Source organism: Accipiter gentilis, chromosome 11 (assembly GCF_929443795.1).
Source record: "Accipiter gentilis chromosome 11, bAccGen1.1, whole genome shotgun sequence".
Lineage (NCBI taxonomy): Eukaryota > Metazoa > Chordata > Aves > Accipitriformes > Accipitridae > Astur > Astur gentilis.
The window spans coordinates 9,512,501-9,532,331 of NC_064890.1; the positions used below are offsets into that span (position 1 = coordinate 9,512,501).

At 40.5% G+C, this 19,831-nt stretch overlaps 1 protein-coding gene across 8 annotated transcripts in view; it reads left to right on the forward strand.

Annotated features, from left to right (window-relative positions):
• The window catches only part of SEMA3D (semaphorin 3D), a 148,125-nt gene that overhangs the window by 43,330 nt on the left and 84,964 nt on the right, over positions 1-19,831 (forward strand). For all 8 annotated transcript variants that reach the window (XR_007507700.1, XM_049814316.1, XM_049814312.1 and 5 more), the window contains one exon: positions 1,645-1,835. Coding sequence is in view for 7 of the 8 variants with exons in the window: in XM_049814312.1 (XP_049670269.1) it covers positions 1,645-1,835 (191 nt within the window). In the remaining variant the exon portion in view is untranslated. The remainder of the gene's footprint in view (positions 1-1,644; positions 1,836-19,831) is intronic.

Sequence of the window (19,831 nt, forward strand, 5' to 3'; positions counted from 1 at the left end):
CATAGGAAGGATGCTTCGGGCATTTTACAAATCATTTCCCCCTCTCCCTTTCTCCGTCACACCCTTCCTGCACACTCCCCGGTCTTTTGCTATTGGCAGAAGGTCTGGAGGCTCAGAAAGCCCCAGCTTCACCTGAGGTTTCCTCTGGCAGAGAGAACTGAAGGGGTCCTCTTTCCAGTCCCTTCATGCCAGGAAGGATGTACTGCCTGCCTCATGAGGTGCTAAATTGATTCTGGATGCCTCGGCAGCTCGCAGAGGTGCTCTGGCAGCTCAAGTGCCAGACCTGTGGAGCGGCTCCAGGGCCACGAGTTGTGCTGCGTCTCTCGTGGGCTCACGAGGAGCCTTTCCCTTTCCCTTGATGTCTGTGCAAGTGCTGGCTGATGTGGGCAGGAGGATTGCTCTTTTAATCAGGCGGTTTCAGTACCTCTCAGAAAAGAATTTTCATGGCAAGTCATGAGCCATTAATCTCGCTACTAACCATAACATTTCCTTACTCTTAATTTACAGCATTACTCAAACACTGACTTTTGTCATCTCACTAACTATCTCCCTTGACCTCTGGTATCGTGCACTTGCAGGGGAAAGAATCTGGTCTCATACATATTTTCATGCTCTGACCTCTGTGAATTATGAACCATCAGATTCTGCCTTCAGAACTCAAGATGCCATTTCAAATAATTTCGTAGGCAAAAATGGAGTTCCTGGGCAAAAGGGATCCCTTATAACTGGGTGCAAACACGACTCCGGGAGAACTGTTGCTGCTTTCTGTTCTGCTAGTGGGGTGGCAGTGTGACCTTGAGGAAGTAGGTTCACTGTAGTTCTATTATTCCAGTTTTGCATAGGGAAAATAAGGACAGTGATAATTACTTTCATTTGTAAAACACTTTAAGATTTATGGAATATGCATGACTGTTATTAAGTGAAAAGTGTTGTAAAGCTGGCTTAGATGCATACTGTGCTAACAAAGTCCCGTATCAGCCTGTTGACCTCAGCGTGAACCACTCATTAAAGTTTATAGGACATTTTGGTGGGTGAATTGAGGCAGTTATTCTGCTGGAAATATCATACTGAAAGCACATTTAAATCCATCAGCCGCATTGACTTTTTTCTCTGTTAAAACTAAACACAACTGCTTGCTCTATCCAATTTTCTTAGTTTATTTATGAAAGTTTGTGATGGGCATGTACTCACTGTTAATTCGGCTTGTATGCCCATGGTATCTGAGATATTACAGTTTATTCTAGTTATAGCATAAACATACAATAGTTGTTACACTGAGATACAGAGAGAGTTATAAAACATTAAGCTATCCAATGGAGCAGTATGAACTAATGAGTTCTGTGGTCACTTTTGAATGGCAAAAGTTCTTTTTATGGATACTGCATTAATTTCATTTATGCTTAAACTTTAGCTATGCTAGACATTGGTGTTTGCAAAGTTTACATATTTTTCCAACCTCAAAGTGTGTAAGTTTAGTATTAAAGAAACAGATTTACAACATTTTGATTTATACTAGAGGAACAAATACTTTCATAGCAAACGTGTTAAATGAGCTACTCTTTAAAGATAGGTCTGGCTTGCTTTCAGTATTATTATTCATATAATAATGCAAAAAATCTACAGATGTTTTCTTTTTGCTTCCAGATTAAATTTGGATTGTTTGAAAAGCGGGAAGATATTTCACGTTAGTGCAAAAGAAGATACAGAAGAAGAGAGCAGAATGAGAGCTTCCCAAGTACCACATGCCTGCAGCCTGTTATCTTTAGCGATGCTGTTCCTTCCAGTGACTGGAATGTCAAAACAAAATGTCCCAAGACTAAAGCTTTCCTATAAAGGTAAACTTTTCATCAGTTTTTCTGATTCTGCCACTTTTGTTTTGATGTGACGTTGCCAGCAGTTCATTTGTATTATTAATCAGGGAAATGAAACTCAGTTGTCCCTACAGTTCCTAGAAACACATGCCAGAAACCTTAAAAATGGATGGATTCTGCCTACGGACAGTATTAAATTCTCTTTTTTTGGGTGGAGGGGTAGATGTTTCTGAAATATAACTGGGGTTTTAAATTATTATTTCAGTTCGCTCCTAGAGGATTTTAACATACCATACACAAATTAGGGGGGAGTCATTGCCTACAGATAGGCTTCCACTGCTACTTGAAATGCCATGAGGCCCACTGGAGACATTCCCATGTGGCTGATGGGGCTGACGTGGGACATGGAAGACACTCACACCTTCCTAGAGCATCAGGGAAAATTGAGAGAGCTGCCCCAGGTGTTTAAAATGGCACCGACATTTTAGTTTGGTAATAATTTTGTTCTCTATCACTAAGTTGGTATATGTAATTTTTGAAATGTTGTTTTCTTTCTTTTTACCTCTTTGGTAAAAGATCACAAAAGTGTTTTTTTCTGAGGACTTTCTTAACCTTATGTGTACTTCTTGTTGAGAATATTACAGAGTGAGGGGTTTAAAGACAGATGTATTTTTTAATTCTTTATTGGATGAGTTCTTAAAAAAGGTAGATTTCTCGTTGCTTTGAATGTACACTACACGTCCACAGTTTTTACAAGGCACAGAGATACATCACATTGTTACTGTCTTCTTTAGCTAAAGCAAATGCTCTCCATTTAATTATTTTTTGGTTATGTCAGCACCCTGCCCTTCTGGGAGCTAATTCCGCTCTCAGTTTTTCAAACTTAGGTCTTCCTATACATTACAGAATTACACTGAGGATGGTGTGATGGGACAGGAGGCTGTAAAGCCTTCATCAGTGGTTATGGTATGTTTATCATGAGTTTAACACACACAGGAATTTATTGAGTAAGCACGATGACATACTATTTATTTACAAGCTTCTCTTTTGCTGGATTTGTATGCCACTGTGTATGGTATTCCCCTGTGTATATATGTGTTTGAATGTATGAGAGAGAGACGGAGGAAGAGAGATCAAGGGATCTTGACAACATTTTTATAAATTCAGGAAACAGTTGCACTCGCTTAAGCCAATGAATACAGAAACTGAAAGACCTGACATGAGTTATGAAAGTTAGCAATAAAAAACCCCTAACATATAGCCAGACTTTTCACAGCTAGGCCTTTTGAGATAATTCCCAATAGCAGCATATACCATATGGTGATGGCATTTATTGTGGATTTGACACTCATGATTAGTGAATTCCTCTCGACTTCAAAAGCAGATAGCCTTTGGCAGAATCCTGACGGGTGCATTTGGCAGGTAAGGAGGGGGAGAGAGAAAAATTATTGAGGTCAACACAGGAAAAAAAAATATCACTGAAATCTTAGTTTAAAATAGTGGCAGACACTTGCTGGGAGTGGTTGGGAAAATGCCTGAGCTCGTTTAAAAAGACAATGAGCAAATGATTGATATTTAGGCCCTGACCCAAACTTTTATTAGCAATTTTATAAACCTTTCAGCTTGGCTTGAGGGATACAGTTTCCTATCCAAATTTATCCACCTATGTCCCTGTAGGGGGAAAAAAAGGCAACAACACATACAAAATGGCACATAAATCATAATTTGAAGAGCTGTGATGGAACTGAAGAGCTGTGATGGAACTGAAAAGCCAAAGGAAAGAGAATTATCAGACTTTACTGTGCCTCCTCTTGCCTTTTTTTGTGGGGGGGGAGGGGGGCGGGGGGGTATTTTCCTTTTTCCACAGGGAACAAGAAAAAAGTTACTGCTTTGTTTTCACACTTTTGCATTGTAAATGGTTCAGGTAGCACTTGTCATAATTAAATCATGTTTTTGTTGTTGATAACGGCATGGCAAATGTCCTGACTATTTAATACAGTTGTCAGAATTGAGCTTACCTTCCTCCCTGCCCCCCCAACTATTCCAGCCAAAATAACTCCAAGGTTTTTGAGAATAAGATGTAGGAGAAATTAACTGTCTTTCCAGGTCTCATAAAATTGTTACAGTCATGTCATTGACAAGTTCTGGCACTTCCATTCTTTGGAATTAAGACTTGAAATATCATGAGGAGGATAATATGGGGCCCTTTTCCTTCTTTGTGGAAAGCTGACCAAAATTGGCTACATCAGGAAGCTCTGAAGACCTGGTCACACACGTGTGTTCATCTAGCTGCTAAAGGTGTCGTCCTTCAAGGGATGGTTTCATCCCCTTCCAAGTGCAATGTGTTTATGGGATAGCATAGCTCCATCTTCCCAGAACGGCTGAGGATTTCCTTGGGAAGCAGAGCTGGAAGCAAGCAGGACTTTCCCCTGCAGTTACTCCATCTCACAGCTGCAGCCCAGCACACCTCAGCTGCGGGCTAGGAAACTGCTTCTTCCCATGCCCTGGAGAAGGAGAAGAAAGGGAATGCCCAGTGATGAGTGCTGAGGATGAAGAAATGTAGGGGACAAGAAAAGAGAAAGAAGAAGAGGGAACAGTATTTAAGGAACACAGAGAAGGAGAAAATTGAGAGAGAAAGAAGTCAGCGGTGGATAGAGGAAGGGGGAGACGGAGCAGGGTGGGGTAGCGAAGAGAAGTGTCTATAACCGCAGGAGTGCTTCAATAAACCACAGTGCGTCACTGGTCCTCTGCGTTCAGACAGCAATTAAAATTTTAGAGCTTGTCTGCATGGCAGTTAGAGGTTTTCATCTTCTGTGAAATAGATTAAGGGGCGGAAATCCGCGCTGGAAATGTTGAGAGACAGATATTCCAGTGGATGATGTGGGTATCAATGCGATGTCCTAGGATGGATTTCCTTTATTGTTTGCTCCAATTCTAAAAAATCATACACACATAAAACTACAAATACACACAAGTCAACTAAAATACTTTCTAATGCAAAGTCATGTATACTCCACCTGTGTTAATATAATACTCTATGATCTTTAATTACATACCTTATCCTATATTCCCACATTTTCCCCAATTCACTTCTTGAATAATTCTTCAATAATTCTTTTTATTTCCTTCACTAAGATTTTCGCTTTTAGATATTGGTGCATGTCATTCATATACCAGAAATTATCACTGCTCTCATGATGCTTCTGGGGTGCTCTCCCTAGACAGACCTTGATTAATCTATAGCTTTTAGATACTTTTGCAAGATTATGAGATGTTTTCATTATTATGTTACAGCTTTAATATTAGGAGAAGGTAAACAAACTGTCTCCTAAGAGAAGATTATTATCCTTCGAAAATTAGGGCCAGATTTTTGAGTAATATTCCATATTTTAATGCTCTTTGTGTAACACTACATTCAGTCTCAGAGCAACAGTGTGTATTTATCATTCATTTTCATGTGGCTGGAGATACCCTATGACCGTCATCCAAACTGCAGAACTCTGCAAGCACAGAAGTGACATTCAGCTTCCCTAATCTTACTGTCTGCTACCTCATTTAACATCCTCATTCCTACCTCTAGAGCAAATGCAGAAGGTTTTCGTATACCAGTCTCACTTAATATTGTCATTTACAGGATGGCATCAGTTCTGTTACTGAAGAAGGGAAGGGCCTGGGTCGTAATTGATACATACGAACGTGTTTAATTCCTATTGTGTAGACAGTCTTATTTTTGTCTGTTGGGTAGTAGTCTTTGCTACTTTATTGGCAGGTACTTTTATACAGATATTTTGTGTGTGTTTCTAGGTTTTGCTTTACAGGGAGAGACAGAGAATAACAAGACCAGAAGCTTGATTGCCTTCTAGGGAAAAAAAAAATATTAAAAAATTGAACCTCTTTCAGTTTGTGGCCCTTCTAAAATTTTTCCAGTAGAAATGCAGACTCCTAACTACAAATTTAAGCCTATTGATTTGTTTTATTTTATTTCTTTTCATGGACATCTTAGAAGTAGTCAGTGCACTCAAAGTATTATAGAATCATTTAGGTTGGAAAAGACCCCTAAGATCATCGAGTCCAACTGTAAACCTAGCACTGCCAAGTCCACCACTAAACCATGTCCCTAAGCACCACGTCTGCATGACTTTTAAATACCTCCAGGGATGGTGACTCAACCACTTCCTTGGGCAGCCTGTTCCAGGGCTTGTCAACACTTTTGGTGAAGAAGTTTTTCCTAATATCCAATCTAAACCTCCCCTGGCGCAACTTGAGGCCTTCTCCTCTCATCCTATCTCTTGTTACTTGGGAGAAGAGACCGACCCCCACCTGGGGGTGAGCCCCAGCCCAGGTTTGGACATTGTCACTGGTGACATATCCGCACTGACATTCACAAACAAATATGATTGCCATGCGGGAATGTGACCATGTCCCAAATGCAGGCCACCCTTGCTGTGACCAGTGCTGATTTGGTCAGAGGACCAGGATCCTGCGTTGTGACACAGCACATAGGAAAAGGCGAGACTGAAGGCAACCTTTGGCTTTTAAAACTTAACACTGTTAAAAACAATCATGGCAGTAATTTATATCTAATAAACAAGAACGTTATTCTCAGCTGATTTTTTTCTTCTTTGCATTGAACGAATTAAGATGTATTCTCACTCCCACTAAAGTTATGGCAAGGGTTTTGCCACTGAAGTAAATTGAAGCAGGATTGAATTTCCACTCCTTGCTTTTTCATCTTAAATAAGTGAACTCAAGACATGCAATTCTGTCTCCTCTGTTGAAGGATGACAATGCTAAATCATCAGCTCCACATGGAAATTAGCCACGTCTAAGAACTGTTTAGCTTCATGCAGTGTTTTACATACATGATTTTTTTCCCCCTAAGAGTGATCCATTCTTACAACACTGTGAAACAGAAAACAGAGGATAACATTTTGGAGCCAGGAATTCTTTTGAAAACTTGACTGGATTAGTACATTTCCTTAATGTTCTAAAAATGATCCTTTGAACATACTACTTTACAATATCAAGCATCCTGTTTTCTAAATAATTTTTGCTTTAAACATGTTTGATTTTATAACTGACAAGATGCTTGACTGTTGCGTCAGAGCAATTAGTTTGTTCTGTTTCAGCAAAGCTGGCTTATTTCCATGTCATGCATCATTTAATTATGCATATAAAATATAGTTACAATTGTATAGGTCCATGAACCTCATTTAAACTGTCTGTGACATTGCGGTACTCCCAGTACCACGACGGGGGTGTTGCACAGCTATGAATGGCTGGAATGTGGTAAACTGGCGATGTACAAAAAAGCCTAGAAATGAGCTTGCATTTCTGCAGCTGTGCTTGCTCTACAGGAAGAGGAAGAAAAATCAGTAAAAACACGCTTTTGTGGTAATATCAGCAGCTGTAATTCTGAATGCTGATGAAGATCAAGGAAAACGTGCTGAGTGAGGAAGTGCTGCTTTTCTTGAATCCCTTGTTTGTTGCTTAATTCATTTTTGATGATTTGTGATTTCTCTGAAAAATCTGTCTCAGATTCCTTTGTAGAGTAACATAAAATGTTTATGTAAGAGTTAAGGTCCTAGTTTCAGATGCTTATCTAGTTAGTTATGAAATAGATTTTGCCTGTTTTGTTTCAAAAATACTTTCTGGAGGCAGTGAACATCGAGACTTAAAATGTACCATAGGTTGAAGATAGATGGGCATTGCTGTCCATGTGAGGAAAGCCTCTTGCATATGCTGTAGACTAAGTGTAAACTTGAAGGGGTTTATTATGTTTTAGTAACGGGAAAAACAGCAAGTTTCTTACAGACGTTTTTTTCCTTTTTTAAACTAGTGAACTTGGAGGTCAGATCCAACTATATGTTGCATTTTCTGTCATATAATTATCATATATATAATGTCCTGGAGAGCAGCCTCCAGTCAGTGACATCAACAGTTTACATAGCAGTTGAACTAAGAATAACCTTAGAGAACTGACCCATATCAACCTCTTAACAGTGTAAACAGCCTGTAGCTCACAACAGTTTTCTTTTTTTCGTGATCACAAAAGGGCCTCAATTGGATAAAAAAAGAATTGTGTTCACAAAATACCAAACTATTCTGCTGAATGTTCACTTGATTAAATCTCAGAAGATGAGAGAAAAAACCAAAAGAGTAAGACATTGGGAAGAATGAGTGGTCCTTTGTAAAAAGGAGGATGAGACAACACTGAAAACTGCTTCCCTAGAAGAAGAATGTGGGGAAGATACATGGTCAGTGGCATCAGCTTCGAAGAGGGTACTGTCAGAAATATTTGTCTAACAGCACTTTTACTCGAGACAATTGTAAAGCAAACCCAGTGCTGAGTAGTTTCAAAGATCCCAGCCTTGTTCTCTTTCTATGTACTAATTTGAGGGCATGATCCTCTTGACGTCAGTGTGTGTCTAGCAGTGGACATCTGTGGTCGCAGCGCAGGTCCTCGAGTCACATCCTATTTCCCTTTCCTCCCTCCCCATTTCTGCTGTTCCATTTATAGACGAGTTCCTCAAAGAAGGGCCGAGGGGTGCAGGGGAGGTCTGTTCTGTAGTCAAAGTCCTTTGGAGATAAATACACAAAGAGATTGCAGAAAGAGGCAGAGACAACATTTCCTTTATCATGCCAGAGCGCTATCAGAGAAGTTGGAGGGATTGGCTAGCTGTGGTTAAGAGAGGCATTTAGACACGGGTGGGGGTGACAAAGGTACCTTTTTTCCACTAATTCAAGAAAACAGGCATTCTCCTTCGAGATCCAAATCCTGGCTGTCCCAGAGAAGTATGCTGTGTTGTACCACAGTGTTTAATGGCTAAGAGGTTACTGAAGACACCGAAATTTTACCTTCAACTTCTCTGGCAGCTTTGGGAAGGCTATACAAATCCCTCTGCATCATCCATGCACCCTGGATTTCTTTGAAAAGTATTTCTCACTAAATATGTAACACAACAGCAGTCTATATGACAGCCACCGGTGCCCCAAAATGGATAAATAAATGTAAATAATAAAAAATATCACACACACACACCCTCCAATATTAAATAATAGCTTGTGCCTCTGTACTAATGATTTGCAGGGGGTAATATGACGGTGCACATGGTTATCTTGTGCAGACACACATCTCTGATATCCCTTGCCCTGCAGTTTTTCGTTAGTAAGTCCTATCACAACATTGCTTAAGTCTACAAGGCAGATATTGGGTCCACCTGCACATCTGCACGCGGACCTCTGAATCTGACAGAGGTTGATTGGCACAACTCCAACACAAACAACTAACTGAATCTGACAGAAGTTGCTAGGCACAACTCCAACACAAACCACTAGCATGTAAAGGAGTTAATGCCGATATTCAGTGACCTCTAGTTTTAATGGCTTCATAAGGACTTAACTCCTGTCAATATCAGAAAGTATAACTGATAATTACATTTCACTTTGCCATAGGAGAACATTATGCTAGTCCAAGCTATTATAAAGTGAATTGGCTTTATTTTTGTTGCTGGAAGAGGTCCTTTGCTATTGCCAGTGTAAAACTATTTTGAAAACGTACCTTCACATTAGCCAACTGAGTTACCTTGCTACACTTTCTTGCTTTTTAAACAAATGAAATATATCTGGAAAACTGGAAAAAGAATATAAGGAGAGAAATCTGTGAAGTTTCCCGAAAACAGTCATTCTCTGTTTAAACCACATTTTCTTAGAGAACGTCCATCCTGTGCAGCTGCCCCAGATAACGACTGACTTAAACCGTGCTTCCCTATAGCAATTCCATCTCTCTACTGCTTTTCTGCAGCAATTTAGAGCCGGGTTATTAATTTTGCCTTGTGAGCTCAGCTAGCAGTCACGATGGTAGAAACAGTTAAAACATTAATGCCCCCCGCTGCCATCATAAAAGTTCCCGTGCCTCATTCAGAGCATGGGAAAGAAAGATTATCTGGCCCATGTCAGCGAGGGAACCCCCCCCTGCGGGGCCAGGAACATGCAGTTACGTGTGGGGAGAGCAAGCAGGAACCTCCTAAAGCAGCTTTGCTGCCAACAGCGGAAATATCTGTTCCACTGACAGGTAAATCTGCTGGCGGAGGTCCCTGCCCTTCGCCTCCTTTCCTGTGCAGGCACTCCTCCCCCCGCAGCCCCTTCAGCCCTGCCAAACGCTGCCTTTGCTCCCTGGGTAGCCGGTCACGCTGGTGAGCTGGTTATTCTTTCCCAGACCTGGTTTCGCCTCCTTTACTGTACCTGCTCTGCCTCCTCGTCCATCTGGACCTGTCTTGGTTGAGTCGAGAAACCAGAAGAGCTTTTCAAAGCCGGTTGTGAGGAAATTTCCTGGCCCTCAGGGGGACTGCGGTAAGGGCCATGAAGGACCATCAGCAACTTAAGAGATCTTACAGGCTCTCTCCAATGGTGGTTTCGTGGCAGCTGAGCCAACACAACAGCGTGCTGCTGCTGGAAGGAGGACATCTCCCTCCCTGCTTCCTTCTCCCCAAACACACATATCCACTTCTTTTCCCGCTCATCTGCTCCCAGATGCGTGGACCTGCCCTTTCTCTTGCACCAGCTCCAGCTCTCGTCAGCCCCTTTGGCAAGGACACATGCTATTAGTAGTTAGGACTTTATCTCTGTATCTTATTTAGCTTTTCAGCCTTAGCATACAGCTTGTATGGGCTCTGGTCCAATGCTTGGAGTTGGAGAGAAGAACGGCCCCCACGGCTTCTCGCTATACACCCGGGGCTAGATCTTTAGCTGATAAAATTATTGCAGGTCCCAGTGGTTAAACTGAGGGTCTGGCTCCAAGTCTTGATGCAAGTGCAAGTGCGGTGTGTGTCTGTGGAGCATGCAAGGGTGGGGAAGGGTGGGACGTAGAGCCATTGCATGCTTTCATAAAAATCTGTGTTGCTCACAGATGCTGGTTATAACTCATGTGTAGTATACGATTACACTAGGATGGAAATTGCAAATAGCAATGATAAGCTGCAAATCGGGATTTTTCTGTCTGTGAGCTGTTCTCTTAAGTCTTGAAAACAGAGGCACTAATGAAGTAACTGAGCAAGCAAATCTGTTTGGCATTAACTGTTCTTTGCGCTGTCAACTCACCTTCTTCACGACTAGCTCATGCTGCTCTGTATCTCTCCTAAGCCTGTTAGTATTGATATGAATGTGTTTTCCAGGCCCATGCCATCTGACGCTTTTATTACAAGAGTTGTTCGTGGCACTGCAGTTCAAGGTCTCTCATCTTTTAGCATGAAACCTTGTCTACTTTGTTAAGAACAGTACACTCATTAGGAAGCTGGCAAATACATTTGAACCTGGCGAGAAAAAATGTTAAAATGAACGTATTATTAAGATATCTGACCATTTTAAAAGCAGTATCTTTCATATATAACAGCTGTAGGCTCAATGGAGCGAGTCCTGGCGTCAGATGTGCAGTCTGAGAAAGCAGGTCTGAGTAAAGTGAGTCAGACTCCTAAAAGAGATCTGTCAGCACCTATCAGTAGTGTCAGACCGGCTAGTGAGCCAAATCCAGGTTTCCGTAGCCAACTATACCTCGGATTTACTTGAGAAAACTCCTTGCAGGTTTAAATCCTGGACACTGAAATCCACAACAATATTCTCATTTGCTCCAAGTGTGAAACAAAGTCCACTTATCTTACTTTCTAAGGCTGGGATTTCATCAACAGAGCAAAAACTGAGTAAGGATTTTAAAATGTGTCATGTTCTGTACAGCAGCTACCAGATAGTATGGGCAGAAGAAATAGCACAACCTGCTGTTGCTTTACCAGCCCACAGGTATATGGGCTATAAGATGTAGCAAAGAGCTCCTCTGTCTGTGCTCAGGGTGCTGTCCTTCTCCAAGGAATATCATGTTCTCAGAAGGTTCTCTGAAGATGCAGTTAGTAGAAAATCATAGGTACAGGTGCTTGAAATTACTCTAGCCATTTTTGCATCACTCTGAAGAAAGCAAAGTCTGAAATGAAGGGTTGGTACTATTTTGAAGGCAAGTGCAATATAATGACAGTAATTTGTTTGGAAAGGAGGGGCAGCACTGCATATAATTTTATGAACCATACTTTGACAAAGAAAGAGCTATGTGCCTTAAAGTGCTAAATATGATCACCATGTTACATTTTTAACACCTGGACATACTTGCAAAGTGCAATACATGTCTCCATCCAAGCAGGAAAGAATGAGTCCACGGCTGCAGAGTGGAGTGTGTTCATTCATGCAAGTTAATGCAATTCCCAGATCCCTGAGACGGTTTTGATGCTAGATGTCTACTAGACACAACCTACTGTCAGTGCATTTTGTTTGTGCTGGTGTTCCTCAGAGCGTGGACTAATCTCCACACTTCATTCCCCATGGCTATGTCCTTCATGAGATTCATGCCTTTCTGACTGCAGGCCACATGGTTATGCACCTAAAGGCAGCTGTGATGCTGATGAGATGAGTTGGTAGACTAGTTGGAGCGGTAAAACTGATTCACAATCAGTAAGTCTAACTCAGCTTTTCCAAATCAGCCAGTCAAAGAGGGTTTTGCCATTATTTCCACCTGAAGCCTATCATAGCTCTCTTGCTTTCTATGTATCTGACTGGCTGATAGATTGGGAAGGACAAGAGGCTGGGAAATGCTTAACCAGGGAATGAATGACATTATTTTGAGTTGTTCCAAGGCATCTAAAAATTGAAATTCTAACTAAAGAGAGTGGAAGTAGCAGAATTAATTTAAAGCTGCCTTTTCCCGGACTCAGTAAATTCATAGCCTGTTTGACACTATGGATCTAGTAATGTGGGTTTTCAGAATAGCTTTAGGAATAGGTGACTTTATAAGCCATCTCCCTCAGAATAGGGCAGAGGTTTTATCTCAACTGCTTGACACTCAGGTCACTGGAAGGTAATTATAAAAGACAGGGCTAGAGTGTGGTCTCTAGTTCAGTTGACAGTTCCTCATCTATATGTTCGAGGAGAAAACTGGCCTCTGATTTCAATAATGGCCTAAAATTTTACTCTGCTAGGTATGAGGAAAAAGCCTTATGTTCTTAGAGAGCAATACCCTCTCACCATTAGGATACTTTGAAGGGAATTTGAAGTTAAGAGTGAAGTGGAAGAAAGCAGATTTCAGTCAAATGACTCAGATAATTTACCCATTACACAGGCTGAGAATCTGTGAGAGGTGAAGGGAAAAAAGGCAGAAGTTCCATCCTGACAATTGAAAATGAGGAAATAGAGGTGATGAGCTCATTGTTTGCATGTTCTCCCTTTCATTTAAAGAGGAGATCTGGTACTATTTGAGTCCATCAATATTCCAGGCGTTCTTAATGGATAGGTATGTGTGATGAGATGCCAACAATTATCTGCACATTACCAAAGCTCTTATGCTTGCCAATCATTTATATTGAATTACACTTGTAGTGCATATTCTTTAAATATCCACAGTATCACTTTAAAAAAAAAAAAAAAAAAAAAAGGTGATTTAATTTTGCCTTGCAAACAACCGTGAGTTTGCTTACTTTGGCAGTTTTGCAAGAAAGATAAACTACTTAGGAAAAGGGAACCTGTGCAAATCCATGGTCTTAGGTCTTCTGCAGAAAAACAAATGCTTCACTCAGATACATTTTCAGTTGTGCTGTCTAAAGTTAATTATTTGTTTTGGCTCTGTGAAGTTTGTGAATTGGGCCTTTGCATTTTTTCACCAATAACATGAAGTCACAAAGCAGCTTTTAATCACTTCTGCAATAATAACACTTTACAAGTTATTTGTGCAGCTGGTTCACTAGTCAAATTTATTTGAAGTTAAAACGCAACTAAAATACACTTTGAGAAACATTAGAGAGAACTGTATAGTTCATGGTTTAACTGGGTGTATTTTTGGTGGTAAGCACCTACCTATTTTGTTTTACAGTATTACCGGTTTTGCAGATTTAAAAAACACCAAGTCAAAGACAGAACTCTAGATTGATTATAACCCCCAGCTCTGAAATAAATGAACTAAAAAATCTGAAGTAGTCTTAATTCTGATCTGGCAGAAGCACTTCCTTTCAAGTGAGCTTTATGGTACGAAAAAGAATCAGGTCCCACAGCGTGAGTTACTGCCTTTTTTTCTTCTTCTTCTTTTTTTTTCTTCCGCTTTGTGAGTGGAGTAGCTGTTGTGAAGGTTTTCTGAAGGTAAGATGATCTGTCCCTTCCCGATGAAAGGTGTAAAAAGGTCTTCACAGCACTGCACAGAGAGAGCTATTGCTTAGTTACCATTGTCTGTAATGCTGCTTTGAGAAGCATAGTGCATAATGGAACTACTTTAATTACTTATGAGTTTTCTGGGTTGTAAAATGCTGACGGATTTGACACCTACCAATAAGTATTTGCAAATATAGATGTGCAAAATGTTAAGTTTGCTGATTGCTGAGCAGGCCCATAGAAGTGCCTAAAGCTCGAAGTGAAAATGCCCTGAAATGCCTTATATCCTGCAGCAAACTGTTCCTGAATTTTGAAGCAATCTTTGAAAAAGTTCTCTTTCCAGTGTCACCTTCCTAGACTGTAATACCCTCCTGGAGAACAATCCTCAATCCTGAAAGAGGAATAGAAGTGCCTAATCTCCAAATATGTGGTAGAGTACAAGGTAGTTTGGGGGACTACTCAGAAAGAAAATCAAGATTTTGACACAATATTGTGCCAATAAGAAATCATGTTTTCTCTGTTCCCAGTAATCCATATCCTTTTGGAAAGGCCCTGCTGTGCCATGAATATGACATTTTCCTCCAGGCCAAATAAAATTCATTGTAGAACAATGAGAGCCACATGGTACACACAACAAATCATCACTGTCCATGGTGAGATGCAGCTAAAAAAAAATATAACTTGCTTCTTGCAATATGTAGTAGAGATTGGTAGTAGACTGGAACTATGCTCTTTGCCTTCATAAAAATACATCTGGGGTCAATTGGATCTTTTAAACTCAGAATAGTTTAGGAATTAAGTAAATGGCTGTATTCATGCTATATGGAGATTTTTTTATGCCCAAAATTTAGTCGAGGATTCACACAATAACCGTGTAAATTGTCATGGGTATTTTCCAGCATGTGAAAGGACTTGCTCCTATCTACAGGAAAATGATGTGACATTTGTTTTCTACTGTATATGAAAATTACAGAATTATACAGCCTTTAAATTCGGAGTCCTTCAAAGGTGTCATTAGAAGTAGCTGTTCTGAAACAGGTTGAGGAATTCCCTTTCTGCCAATTATCATCCCAAAAATGTCTGTGACTGGCCACAAAGGCAATTCTGAGTCTCGACCAAGTGGTTCCAGATTGCTGCATGCTTACACCATGCTGGAGTCAAAGAATGGCAACATGGTCACCACACATGTGACTTGAGGCTAAGAAGTCTAAATGTGCTGTATAAATGTAAAGACATATTATCAGAAAAGAATGACATTTTTTCATTCGAAGCCTTTATGCTGTGCCTCTGCTGCTGGAGATTATTTAAGTAAGCAATGATCATGCTGTTGTAAGCCAAGTCCACTGAGATACTTTTCTAAATTAATAAAAACCAGTCACTATTCCAGCTTCTAGCACTCAGCAGTGAAGTATTATTAACCCAGAAAGGGAGTTTGCTGAATATTCATTTAATTACCAGACTGGAAAAAAGTATTTAATTTTCAGTAAAACAGCAAACATGTACTTGTGAAAGACCATCCCTGTAACTAGCTTTGTTTCTGTGCATTGTGAGAATGCTGTTTCTGTATTAGCCTGGCTACAGAGATGCAGTGATTCAAAACAACAGCTTTGTCTAAGCTCTAAGCTTGAAAACCATTGGGCAAATGTGCTTTTCACAGTAAATTTTTCCAGTGTAATATCCTTGGTGACAATAAATATTTCTCACTGTGAAGGGCAATTTCAACCCATAAGATTGGATTTTTTGCTTTTATGGAGTGTGAGCAATGATTAATTTGGCTGTAATTTAATCAGCTCTCAATGTTTACTTAACAAATTTTATTAGGTTATGTTTCAGTAGGTCATCATATCCGTGGCCATGTTCAGAGTCTTATTTCCAAGCTCTTTTTAATAGTTAGTAAATAACTGCCCAGACCTGATTCTTCACCACTTTGCAGCTTGTGTTGTCATTTACATGAGTAAGAAATCAGTGTGCAATGCTGTCATTTGAATCTGGAACATTTTTGCAGATGTTTTCCTTATGATGAAGTGAAACAAATGACTGTACAAGGCACCAGGCAGGGCTCATTCTCATTTGGGCGTTTCAGTCATGAGACAACTTTTTCCCTCCCCATTGTAGCTGTCCTAGGTGGTTCTTTACTGAGAAATACTAGAAGTGTGAAGCAATAGATGACAAATGTCATTTTGGGATGGTCACTACAGAGATCATTCCTTCCAAATAGAAAAGAAATGGGAAGTGGAGAGCAGTTTCAGTCATCTCTTTTCAGGTATGTGGAGAATCAGGTCTACATATTTTGGCAAGTGACACACTTGCAAAGGCCCATGCATTGCATGACTATAAGCGATGAAAGTGCTTTAGAGCATTTGCACAAACATATAATTTATCCTTATTCAGATCAAATTCCTATGGCTGGAGATGAGAAGGAATTTTCCCTCATATTCTGCATCTGTTATCCATGTCCCACAGGTGAGCACTGTGATACCACTGGAAGCTTGTCATCAGAAGAGATTTAATTTATTTGCATTTATTACAATGGAACAGATAATCTAGTAATGCAGCCAGCTCTTATGTCATGGGTGGAGAAGAGAAAGACAATTACTCAGAAATTATGTGCTCCAGCAATGCTCCACTGATTAACAGTGTTTTAGAGATCAACTGAGAATAATTTGAGTAGCCCCAGGGAACTAAAACCTCCTGCTGTGCTGTGATCAGCATCAGAGAACCCTGTCCCAATAAACAGCTCCATCACATCCAGTACCAAGAATTCCCAGTCAGAAAAAACAAGGGAGGAGGTTTGTACAGAGTATGACATCTAATGAAGACACATCTACATCACACACACAAATTAATAGTTTGACGAGAAGTGGCTGTCCTGTATCAGAGAACCCAGGAACAAGTGTCAGGAGCAGTACATCTTTATTTCTTATTGGGTGAAAACATACTAGCAGAATGAGCTAAGCTTCAGAAGTTCTGTGTTTACAGTGATTTTCTTTTTCTTATTTGAAATCTGTATTTATTTATTACACTGGTTTGGCTATTCTTCAGCCAGGCTATTTGTCAGCTGTCTCTAGTGTAAGAAGTAGTTTGGATGGGACTGAGGGTTTTATAGTACTGTGCTAACCATAAGTTGTTCCTAAGTGATCTTGCTGTCAATTAATAAGCAGGTCTTTTAAAGTGTTGCTAATTTAGAAAAAAAACACCTGACATCTTTGTCTTCACAAACGATAGGACAGTGCTGGCGTAAAGCAGTGTAGTGCTTAACATTGGATTTAATTTTCTCAATGTGAAGTGATTTTTTTCAAAGTACTGCCAAATAAATCTCACCTAGGGGAATACGAGCTGCAATACAAGACAATTTGTTTTCAGACGGTACTGTAACAACATTTAGCAGTCAGCCAGACAAAACCACACAAGCTTAAGTAGAAGTGACTGAGCCAAAAAAGTAATTCTCATAATTATATACCAGGTAGTCAGATTAATAATGATAAAATATTTTTTTCTTCCACAGTGCTGTTTATTAGCCAGTAACAGGACTTAATCTTTGCTTTGCCTGTCACATGTTTTTGTGAGAGACCTTGGAGAAGAAAAATTGTTGGGTTTTGTTTTTTTTTTTTTTCTTCTTTATTTTGTTCAGGAGTTACTCTGCAAAACACTGACCATGCTTTTCATCATGATCAGGAAGTGTAAATAACTTGTGCTCTAAGTTCAGCCTCTCTAGCAGGCACTTCCATCCAGTGCCTGAAAGATGGAAATACCCTTAATTTTATGTTCTGATAAATACAGGATTTGCTTTTCTGTCCAAAGATTTCTGAATAGTTTCGCTTGGAGAGCTTGCTTGGGGGGGAACTGATTCACATGTTTATTTTCATTCTCCCCAAATTAATGACTGCCCAACAAGACTAAATTCTTGTTGTGCTCTTTTCTACACGTTGTTTTTGTCCTCATGCAGAGTTACATCCGCAGAACCTTCATTAAGCAAAAGGTTACAGATTTTTTACTTTACAGCCTTTTAGATTTTTACAGGAGAAGCGTATATTCTTTCATTAGATTCATAGAGAAACCTGTTTTTCTTAAATACCTTTTGAAAGAGATTGGAAGGCGCTATTGAATCACAGTAAAACTTAAGTGTCAAATTTGTGCTTTTAATAGGGAAAACTTCCTCTGCAGAGGGGGCAAGGATGCAGGAACAGCCACCCATTGCCACCTCTGTAAGGAAAGTAAAGACCTCAAGATCTTAGAGATGTTGCTACTGGATGCTTCCCTTACTATGCTTCCATATTGCCTTCATTTCAATAGTGTGCCCTAGGGATATACCTCTTCTCGATGGTTGTTGATTCAGATCTCAATTCTCAATTGAAATGATAGTAATTGAACATTTAATTGTAGCAATTCTCTATAATGCCACCAGATCTTAATATTAGACAACGGACAAACCGAGCCTTTTATCAAACTTTCTGTACCCATTATGGACGTTACCTCCTTCCAGTTCTTCTCAACCATATATACAGTTTAATGTCCAGGTGCAAATCAGTAATGAGTGGTGTCCCTCAAGGATCCATACTGGGACCAATGCTATTTAATATCTTCATCAATGACATAGTGGCATTGAGCGCAGCCTCACCAAGTTTGTGGATGACACCAAGCTGAGTGGTGCAGTTGATACACTTAAGGGAAGGAATGTCATACCTCATCTAGTTGGACTAAATGATCTTTGAAGGACCCTTGACAGGCTGGAGGAATAGGCCCATGCGAACCATGTGAAGTACAACAAGGCCAAGTGCAAGGTCCTGCACCTGGAATGGGACGATCCTCAATATCAGTATAGACTGGGTGATGAATGCATAGAGAGCCACCCTGTAGAAGGAGGACTTGGGATACTGGTAGCTGAAAAAATGGATATGAGCAAGCAATGTATGCTTCCAGCCCAGAAAGCCAACCATATCCTGGGCTGCACCAAAAGAAGCGTTGCCAGCAGGTCAAGGGTGGTGATTCTGCCCCTGGGCCCTGCTCTCGTGAGACCCCCCTGCAGTACTGTGTCCAGCTCTGGGGTCCCCAGCACAAGAAAGACATGGACCTGTTAGAGAGGGTCCACAGGAGAGCCATGAAAATTGTCAGAGGACTGGAACAGCTCTCCTGTGAAGAAAGGCTGAGAGAGTTGGGGTTGTTCAGCCTGGAGAAGAGATTGCTCTGTGGGGAGACCTTATTGTGGCCTTTCAATGTATAAAGGGAGCTTATAAGAAAGATGGAGGAAGACTTTTTACCAGGGCCTGTAGTGACAGGACAAGGGGTAATGGTTTTAAACTGAAAGAGGGGAGATTTAGATGAGATGTAAGGCAGAAGTTCTTCCCTGTGAGGGTGGTGAGGCGCTGGCACAGGTTTTCCAGAGAGGCTGTGGATGCCCCATCCCTGGCAGTGTTCGAGGCCAGGCTGGACGGGGCTTTGAGCAACCTGGTCTGGTGGAAGGTGTCCCTGCCCATGGCGGGGGGGTTGGGACTAGATGATCTTTGAAGGTCCCTTCCAACTCAAACCATTCTGTGAGTCTATGATACCTGCCACATCTAACCACTGTTTCCTGCTCCTAGCTGTTCTTTGCTGGCATTGACGTTCTTTGCTGCTTTATATGTAGAGTACCAAATATGGTGCGATAGTGATCTTTGATCACGTGTATTCATGAGTGTGATGATATAAACATCCATTAGTTTTCTTACAACAAAGGAAAGGTATAGCACATAATTTGCAAAGATCTGTCTTTTCTTGTTTCTAATTTCTGTTGAAGAATGTGATTCCTTTGTCATAGACATAATTTATTAAGAAAGTTTCATACAGAAAAATGTTTTTTTGAAAGTAAA